Source organism: Poromitra crassiceps, assembly GCF_964638095.1.
Source record: "Poromitra crassiceps genome assembly, chromosome: 12".
Taxonomy (NCBI): domain Eukaryota; kingdom Metazoa; phylum Chordata; class Actinopteri; order Beryciformes; family Melamphaidae; genus Poromitra; species Poromitra crassiceps.
In genome coordinates, this window is record NC_139632.1 from 6,528,125 (window position 1) to 6,538,124 (window position 10,000).

General features: G+C 47.7%; 1 protein-coding gene across 1 annotated transcript in view; it reads left to right on the top strand.

Moving 5' to 3' along the window:
* Positions 1–10,000, top strand: part of hmcn1 (hemicentin 1) — a gene marked incomplete at its 5' end in the record, with an annotated part of 147,653 nt that overhangs the window by 59,014 nt on the left and 78,639 nt on the right. The window contains 5 exons of the mRNA XM_083647511.1: positions 1,796–2,065; positions 7,315–7,456; positions 7,976–8,103; positions 8,909–9,022; positions 9,605–9,763. Coding sequence (XP_083503637.1) covers positions 1,796–2,065; positions 7,315–7,456; positions 7,976–8,103; positions 8,909–9,022; positions 9,605–9,763 — 813 coding nt within the window. The remainder of the gene's footprint in view (positions 1–1,795; positions 2,066–7,314; positions 7,457–7,975; positions 8,104–8,908; positions 9,023–9,604; positions 9,764–10,000) is intronic.

A 10,000-nucleotide genomic window follows, 5' to 3' on the forward strand; every position in this document is an offset into this window, starting at 1 on the left:
ACTTCAAAAATGCATATGAGAACCCTACATTGTGGAAAATGCGTCATGTCTCTACAAGGGTGTCAACGAAAGAATAACCCAGTTAGTTTCTCTGAATTCCTGTGAACCTGATGTCTCTGTATAGTCCAAGGCTTCTGTGAACCAGATGTCTCTGTATAGTCCAAGGCTTCTGTGAACCAGATGTCTGTATAGTCCAAGGCTTCTGTTAACCTGATGTCTCTGTATAGTCCAAGGCTTCTGACCTGATGTCTCTGTATAGTCCAAGGCTTCTAACCTGATGTCTCTGTATAGTCCAAGGCTTCTGTGAACCAGATGTCTCTGTATAGTCCAAGGCTTCTGTGAACCTGATGTCTCTGTATAGTCCAAGGCTTCTAACCTGATGTCTCTGTATAGTCCAAGGCTTCTGTGAACCTGATGTCTCTGTATAGTCCAAGGCTTCTGTGAACCAGATGTCTCTGTATAGTCCAAGGCTTCTGTGAACCAGATGTCTCTGTATAGTCCAAGGCTTCTAACCTGATGTCTCTGTATAGTCCAAGGCTTCTGTGAACCTGATGCCTCTGTATAGTCCAAGGCTTCTGACCTGATGTCTCTGTATAGTCCAAGGCTTCTGGCCTGATGTCTCTGTATAGTCCAAGGCTTCTGTGAACCTGATGTCTCTGTATAGTCCAAGGCTTCTGACCTGATGTCTCTGTATAGTCCAAGGCTTCTGACCTGATGTCTCTGTATAGTCCAAGGCTTCTGACCTGATGTCTCTGTATAGTCCAAGGCTTCTGTGAACCGAATGTCTCTGTATAGTCCAAGGCTTCTGACCTGATGTCTCTGTATAGTCCAAGGCTTCTGTGAACCTGATGTCTCTGTATAGTCCAAGGCTTCTGACCTGATGTCTCTGTATAGTCCAAGGCTTCTGTGAACCTGATGTCTCTGTATAGTCCAAGGCTTCTGTGAGCCTGATGTCTCTGCATAGTCCAAGGCTTCTGACCTGATGTCTCTATAGTCCAAGGCTTCTGTGAACCTGATGTCTCTGTATAGTCCAAGGCTTCTGTGAACCAGATGTCTCTGTATAGTCCAAGGCTTCTGTGAACCTGATGTCTCTGTATAGTCCAAGGCTTCTGTGAACCTGATGTCTCTGTATAGTCCAAGGCTTCTGTGAACCTGATGTCTCTGTATAGTCCAAGGCTTCTGACCTAATGTCTCTGTATAGTCCAAGGCTTCTGACCTGATGTCTCTGTATAGTCCAAGGCTTCTGACCTGATGTCTCTGTATAGTCCAAGGCTTCTGACCTAATGTCTCTGTATAGTCCAAGGCTTCTGACCTGATGTCTGTATAGTCCAAGGCTTCTGGCCTGATGTCTGTATAGTCCAAGGCTTCTGACCTGATGTCTGTATAGTCCAAGGCTTCTGGCCTGATGTCTGTATAGTCCAAGGCTTCTGACCTGATGTCTGTATAGTCCAAGGCTTCTGGCCTGATGTCTGTATAGTCCAAGGCTTCTGACCTGATGTCTGTATAGTCCAAGGCTTCTGGCCTGATGTCTGTATAGTCCAAGGCTTCTGACCTGATGTCTGTATAGTCCAAGGCTTCTGGCCTGATGTCTGTATAGTCCAAGGCTTCTGACCTGATGTCTGTATAGTCCAAGGCTTCTGGCCTGATGTCTGTATAGTCCAAGGCTTCTGACCTGATGTCTGTATAGTCCAAGGCTTCTGGCCTGATGTCTGTATAGTCCAAGGCTTCTGGCCTGACGTCTGTATAGTCCAAGGCTTCTGGCAGCCACCAACACTATTCCACTCTCACCCCGCAGAGCCTCCGCCTGCCGTCACAGCGGACGGGAACGTTACCGTCTCGCCCGGATCCCGCGCTGTCCTCACCTGCCACGTTGTCAGCACCGTCGCCTTCAACCTCACCTGGCTGAGAGGGGGCCAAGATGCCCGGCTGCACCCACGGGTGCGCACCCTCGGCAACCTCTCGCTGGAGGTGCATGCCGTCACCCCGGATCACGCCGGCTGGTACGAGTGCATCGTTGTCAATGAAGGAGGGGCGACCGTGGAACGAATCTATCTCACTGTGCAAGGTGAGCTGTGTGTGCTGTGTGTGCTGTGTGTGCTGTGTGTGTGTGTGTGTGTGTGTGTGTGTGTGTGTGTGTGTGTGAGAGAGAGACACACTGAGATTTACACTGTAGGGGAGAATGGGTCTCCTGGCACTAACCATGCTCCCAAACACAGGATCATCTCCCAGTAGCCCTTCCCCCCCACACCCCCTCCCTCACCCTGTGTGTGAAAATGATTTATGCCTGACTCTCTCAGGCAGTGCTGCTAACCTAGAGTTTTCCATCTGCAGACAGCTCTCATAGACCTGACTCTGAGGCAGTGCTGCTAACCTAGAGTTTTCCATCTGCAGACAGCTCCCATAGACATGACTCTCAGGCAGTGCTGCTAACCTAGAGTTTTCCATCTGCAGACAGCTCTCATAGACCTGACTCTGAGGCAGTGCTGCTAACCTAGAGTTTTCCATCTGCAGACAGCTCCCATAGACATGACTCTCAGGCAGTGCTGCTAACCTAGAGTTTTCCATCTGCAGACAGCTCTCATAGACATGACTCTGAGGCAGTGCTGCTAACCTAGAGTTTTCCATCTGCAGACAGCTCTCATAGACCTGACTCTGAGGCAGTGCTGCTAACCTAGAGTTTTCCATCTGCAGACAGCTCCCATAGACATGACTCTCAGGCAGTGCTGCTAACCTAGAGTTTTCCATCTGCAGACAGCTCTCATAGACCTGACTCTGAGGCAGTGCTGCTAACCTAGAGTTTTCCATCTGCAGACAGCTCCCATAGACATGACTCTCAGGCAGTGCTGCTAACCTAGAGTTTTCCATCTGCAGACAGCTCTCATAGACATGACTCTGAGGCAGTGCTGCTAACCTAGAGTTTTCCATCTGCAGACGGCTCTCATAGACCTGACTCTCAGGCAGTGCTGCTAACCTAGAGTTTTCCATCTGCAGACAGCTCTCATAGACCTGACTCTCAGGCAGTGCTGCTAACCTAGAGTTTTCCATCTGCAGACAGCTCTCATAGACCTGACTCTGAGGCAGTGCTGCTAACCTAGAGTTTTCCATCTGCAGACAGCTCTCATAGACCTGACTCTGAGGCAGTGCTGCTAACCTAGAGTTTTCCATCTGCAGACAGCTCTCATAGACCTGACTCTGAGGCAGTGCTGCTAACCTAGAGTTTTCCATCTGCAGACAGCTCTCATAGACCTGACTCTGAGGCAGTGCTGCTAACCTAGAGTTTTCCATCTGCAGACAGCTCTCATAGACCTGATTATCAGGCAGTGCTGCTAACCTAGAGTTTTCCATCTGCAGACAGCTCTCATAGACCTGACTCTCAGGCAGTGCTGCTAACCTAGAGTTTTCCATCTGCAGACAGCTCTCATAGACCTGACTCTGAGGCAGTGCTGCTAACCTAGAGTTTTCCATCTGCAGACAGCTCTCATAGACATGACTCTCAGGCAGTGCTGCTAACCTAGAGTTTTCCATCTGCAGACAGCTCTCACAGACCAGTTCCTAACACTTTGCTGACACTGAATCAGGAACACATTGTCAGACAGATGGAAGTGTAGTTGGCCGTCCGGCTGTAGCGTGGCGGAGCACGGGCCAGGAAATGGCGATGTAATACAACGATAAAAGCCGCCGTTAGCAGATGAGCTCAGCTACATCCCCTCAAGGACGGCCCAGGAGGCAGAGGAGAGAGAGAGAGAGAGAGAGAGAGAGAGAGAGAGAGAGAGGAGCAGGAGGCAGAGGAGAGAGAGAGAGAGAGAGAGAGAGAGGAGCAGGAGGCAGAGGAGAGAGAGAGAGAGAGAGAGAGAGAGGAGCAGTCATTTTTCATCAATCCAATCTGTCTAAAGGAACATTCTGTATACTTTGTTATGCAACCATCAGTCCCAGGAGAAGTTAATTCAAAGGCCATATGCTCCTCGCTATGAGCTACGATACTTTCTCCTTCACCCTCACCGACTGCCTGTGTCTGTGTCCTGCCAGGACCTGGTGCACTTACCTCTAAAAGAATATGGTTATATCGCCTTCAAGTCAAAAGCACGTCTGCTGTAATTGTCAGTAAACTTGCATTTGAACTTAAATTGCCTTTTCTTCTTGACCTACATTTGAATATGAGCTGATTTGAAAAGTTTTCGTTGAGGCGAGGTAAACCTTCATGACACAGATTGAGAAGCTCAAGGCTTTAATGCTAGTGCTGCAGAGCTCCACCGGCCTGCCCTGTCATTTGCCTCATCTCATTGACTGATAAGTTGCTCAATTGATCCTAAAACATTTTCCCATGCTTGGATGGACATTGTTCTCTTTGGCACGCTCCTTACCTGTGTGTGACAATGATCCAGTCCTGCTTTTTCTTTCTTACCTACCGTACCTGATCTTTCTCTTCATTTACTAGCAATTGATTCTATTCCCTCTATTTGCTCTGCGCCATCTTGCTCTGCCTCATCTCTCTCTCTCTCTCTCTCTCTCCCTGTCTCTCCCCTGAACAGCTGTCAGCATGCCCCCGGGGTTTTCTAATTACCCCCTGGTCAGTCCCATCCTAGTTATTAGCCCCACTTTGAAGTGGCTCAGGCCTGCTGACACCTTACTACACTCGGACGCAGCAGATATAGGGAGCAAGAAAGGGGTGAAGCGAGAGCTAGAGAGGAGAGAAGGGAGAAAGAGAGGGAGAGAGAAGGGAGAGAGAAGGGAGAAAGAGAGAGAGAGAAGGCGGATGTAGGGAGAGAGAGAGAGAGAGAGAGAGGGAGAGAGAAGGGAGAAAGAGAGGGAGAGAGAAGGTGGATGTAGGGAGACAGAGAGAGAGAGAGGGAGAGAGAAGGGAGAAAGAGAGGGAGAGAGACGGCGGATGTAGGGAGAGAGAGAGAGAGAGAGAAGGGAGAAAGAGAGAGAGAGAGAGAGAGGGAGAGAGAAGGGAGAAAGAGAGAGAGAGAGAGAGGGAGAGAGAAGGGACAAAGAGAGGGAGAGAGAAGCCGGATGTAGGGAGAGAGAGAGAGAGAGAGGCGGACAGGGGTAAGAGAGAAGGAGCAGGTGATGAAGGGACAGCTAAAGACAGGTTTCTCCCTGACACGGCCGTTGCTGAGTAAGCGTGGAAGTATGCGTCTCCCTTCTCAAGAAGCGCCTGGTTCCTGCTCAGAGGTCCTCCTGCCTCCCACAGGGCAAGCTGACCTGGAGAGAGGGAGGGGCGAGCGAGGAGAGCGCCGGTGCAGGGCTGTAAACAAGGAGCAAGGGAAGACAGTTGTTTCAGAGGAACCTTACTTTTGACCCCCGTACGGCGTGAATAACAACCACTGTATCGCTTTAGGCACTGCTAAGATGAAGCGTCGTTGACACAATTCCAAAGTTGAGGTATTTCAATTTGTTTCAAGTCAAGGTGGTAATATATCAAATGGCTGTAAATGTATCGGCGGCATCTGGTGAATGCATTATATATCCTTCAAAACGTGACGTCTTCCGATGCTTGAAGTCTGGATAGATGACGCATCGGCACAAACACTGTACATTCCTTCACACCTTAACAGTACTGTATACCTGTCTCCATTCAGCCCACTGAACTTGTGACTGCTGGCCCCATCTCCATCGGCCCGGTTCTGTCTCTGAGCCGGTCCTAAGAAGTTTTAGTCTTACAGTAGAATTTACTCGCGGCATGCGAGGAATGACACGGTCGCCTCCACCGTCTTCCCTTTGGTCACAGGAAAGAATAAATCCATCTCGCTCTCTCGCATTTCACATGGAATTTCATTTTTTTTTTTTTTAATTGTCCTTTCAAGTTCTCTCTCTTCCCCATTGAGAAGTCGAGAACTCTCGCATTGAGTTTTGTACAAGTTGGAAAGGTCCAGAGACTCTGGAGATGCTTCTGGCAGTGGGGATGAAATGGAGAAAACACACCCTTACAGGGATGAGTTACACATCATGAATCAATTGGAAAAATCGCTCCAGATTCCACAGCTTGGCCGGCGTCTGGATTCAATATTCCTCCCTGTTTTACCAATAAAAGGAGAGATGAGGGTGAAAGATATGCCGTGAAACATTATTGGTTGTAGTAACAGGCATCACTCTTCCCGCTACAGCGAAAAATAACAGTTCACGCTCGATTACATCTCGTGACTGAGCCTCGGTTCAATCAGGCCTCTGGGCGACGCTGGCCTGGGAAACATCACAGCTGATACCTGCACCACTTCTTGATTTGTCCAATAGCGGTTGTAATGTTAGGGTAAATATACTCCTGTCAGTGCCTCTGACCAAGGCACTGGCAAAAGAACTGGAGTTGGTCCCCGGGCGCTGCACTGCGGCTGCCCACTGCTCCTAGTTCTAAGAAGGTTCCTAGTAGAGGATGAGTCAAATGCAGAGCATGAATTTCCCCTTGGGGATAAATAAAGGATAACTTAATTTAACTTAACAACAACAAAACCTTGGTGTCGATGATGATGATCTACTTGAGTCGAGATATTTTCCAGATCTCACCGGCCAAAGGATGAAAATATCCATGAATTTCACTCCAAGAAAATTAACTTCTAACTAGAGGGGCATCTGGGTAGTGTCGCGGTAAAAGCACTTCCCTAGTTAGCACCACCACAGAGACCTGGGTTCAATTCCCGGTAGTGCTACTTCCAGCTTGGTCAGACGTTGCTACAGACACAATTGACCGTGTCTGCGGGTGGGAAGTCAGTTGGGGTATGAGTCCTGGTCGCTGCACTAGTGCCTCCTCTGGTCAGTCAGGGGGGGGGGGGGGTGCGGGAGGCTGTTCGGTGGGAGGGGAACTGGTGGGAATAGCGTGATCCTCCCTCGTGCTACTGTACGTCCTGCCGGTGAAACACCTCGCTGTCAGGTGAAAAGAAGTGGCTGGCAACTACACATGTATCAGAGGAAGCATGTGCTAGTCTACGGCTCTCCCCAGATTGACAGAGGGGGTGGAACAACGACCAGGCGAAGTACATAAAATAAAATAAATTAAATTAGATGGGAAAACTTTCCAAACTAGGAAATTTGCTCCTGAACTTTGACCTATTTCAAAGTTCTAAAGGGCTAAAAAGGATCCCTCTTCACTTTGATTGTTTGATTGTTTCATAGATAGATAGTTTGACTGATGGGTTGAATTTGGCTGTTGCAATCAGTAGAACGTCTTCACTAACTGATCAGTAGAACATCTTCACTAACTCTGATTGAGTGATTAATCAGTAGAACGTCTTCACTAACTCTGATTGAGTGATTCATCAGTAGAACGTCTTCACTAACTGATTGAGTGATTTAAAAAAAATCTCTCCTGTCTTCCTGCAGAGGTGCCCACGGTTTCAGTGGAGCCTCGGAACCAGACCTTCACGACAGGCCAGGAAGTGAGGATCCGGTGCTCGGCCAGCGGCCACCCTCCACCGCGCCTGGTCTGGACCCACAACGACATGTTCATCATGGGGTCCAACAGGTGAATTGACGACCTTTCACTTCCCAACAGATCTGCTGACACGACAGACATAAAGATAGACCTGCAAGAAATGCAATCATTAGAAGATGTCATGATACAGGCAGAGTGCTATTCTGTCTTTAGTTTATCATTTGATGTGTTGAGCTTCAAAGGTTCACAGCTGTTCTCATTTTAAACCTTTCATGCTCTATTTATTAGTAACACACACAGGATTTTGTTTTGAGTGTGTGGTTTATCATGGTGTGTGTGTGTGTGTGTGTGTGTGTGTGTGTGTGTGTGTGTGCGTGTGCGTGTGCGTGTGCGTGTGCGTGTGTGTAGAGAGAGAGTCTGTGATCAGAGTACCCTTTTCTCATTCAGTAGTTTATGGGTGTTTGAACATTATTTTGAACATAATGTTGTTTGAATCCTGAATCAGAATCTTTTCCCTCTCGCTCGCCCGTCTTTGCTGTCACAGTGTCAGTGTTGATTCAAGCAGACTGTGTTCAAAATGCTGACTTGATCTTCTCGCATGTTCTTCAGACACAGGATGACTCCTGATGGTACGCTGGTTATCAGGAACATGGAGAAGAAGGATGGAGGAGTGTACGGCTGTCTGGCCAGCAACCAGGCTGGAACACACACAATGACCTCCACCCTCACTTTTATTGGTGAGTTGTGTAGGGCAAACACACACAGATAGGCCAAATGCAAAAACACACACACATCATTGTGCATACGACCAATACAACCAAACACTTTAGCAGCACTAGCCAAGAGTTGTATGTAAAAATACACCTATCTGAACAGCACAAAGATGCAAAGGCACGCACGTGCACGCACGCACACGCGCGCGCGCACGCACATACACACACACAGGGCCGTAGCCAGGGTTCCGAAAGCGCCGCCGAAAAATTTTTTAGGTTTTTTTCCCCCCTTTTTAAGCCATATTTAGAGTAATATATCATTTTAAATCAACATTAGGATTATACTGTTGTGATGTCATTATTCAGCGTTTGAAGCTCAATTTGGGCCGTTTGAAGCCCAATTTGGGCCGTTTGAAGCCAGATTTGGGCCGTTTGAAGCCCTATTTGGGTCGTTTAAAGCCAGATTTGGGCCGTTTGAAGCCTGATTTGGGCCGTTTGAAGCCCAATTTGGGCCAAGTCCAATTTTACAATGAGATGCACCCACTTTAAACCTGAATAAAGTAATAAAACCACTAGTAAACCAGTAGGCGGCGCCTGGCCTGCTGTTCAGTGAGTGGCCTGGCCTGGCCTGCAAAAAAAAAAAAAAAAAAAAAAAAATCTTTTTTTTTTTTTTTTTGGCAGGCTGAAATATTAGGGGAGGTCCGGACCTCCCCGTCCTCATAGCTAGCTACGGCCCTGCACACACACACACACACACACTAGATCTTATTGCATTTGCTCTCTCTGTTGTAGCGATTCACTGTCCATCCTTCAACTTTTCTGTGCCTAGAACCTCCTGTCCTGACGGTGGCGCTGAGCGAGATTCTCATCGGTCTTGGAGAAACCACAATAATGGCCTGCTCAGCGTCTGGAATCCCGCAGCCTGAGATCTGGTGGTACAAAGGTAACACTCCTCCCAAGAAGGAGGGACACATAGGCCATGTTCACATTACAGGCAAATCCGATTTGCTGATAAAGTCATTAATCATCATTATCTTGATTGGTTTCCCAAATCTGATACATACATACATACATACATACATACATACATACATACAGTACGTACATACATACATACATCATCCATGCAGGAAGGACACACTGTGCAATGTTCTGTTTTGTATTTAGGGATTCTATTTTGCCAACTGTATTTGTTTGCTGTTGCAGTTTAGTCCCTAGTTAACTGGAGTGATTGTGTTGAGACAGAATCTACATAATAAAGTTATTCTCCAGACTGGAGGGATTATTACACCCACATGTGACCGTGGAGAAGCTCTGAAGAGATAGCCTTGAATTGTGGAATGCCACAGAACAAAACAAAGCCAAATCAAATTACAGTAAAGAAAAAAACAATTTGCTTTGATAGCTTGAGTAGTAGTTATTTAGTTTGTTGCATCATTCGCTCATGTAGCCCCAACATAAGACAGGCACTGATAAGAACTACGTAGACCCAAACTCAACATGGATTTGTCCTCATCATCACTAGGAGACCTCCAGCTCCATCCGTCATCCTTCATAGATGTTGATGTCCTGGGAGGCACGCTGACCATCAAGGAGACCCAGGATGTGGATGCTGGGGACTACACCTGTGTGGCTGTGAACCCTGCCGGCCGTTCGTCAGGACAGATCTCTCTCGATGTTGGAGGTGAGAGTGCCACCAAACGTTTCGTCAGCTTTGCAGAAGTACTGTAAGCAACTCCATATGATGACCACAGAATTAGAATGCACATAGAATAGAATGAATATTACATCACAATTGCTTGAGTGCGAACGTAGAATACCCACATTATGACATCATTATGACATCGGCAACCTGGCCACTTTCTTTCGGCAACCTGGCCAAGTGGTTTATGCCAATGATGACAGCACTCTGTATTTGATC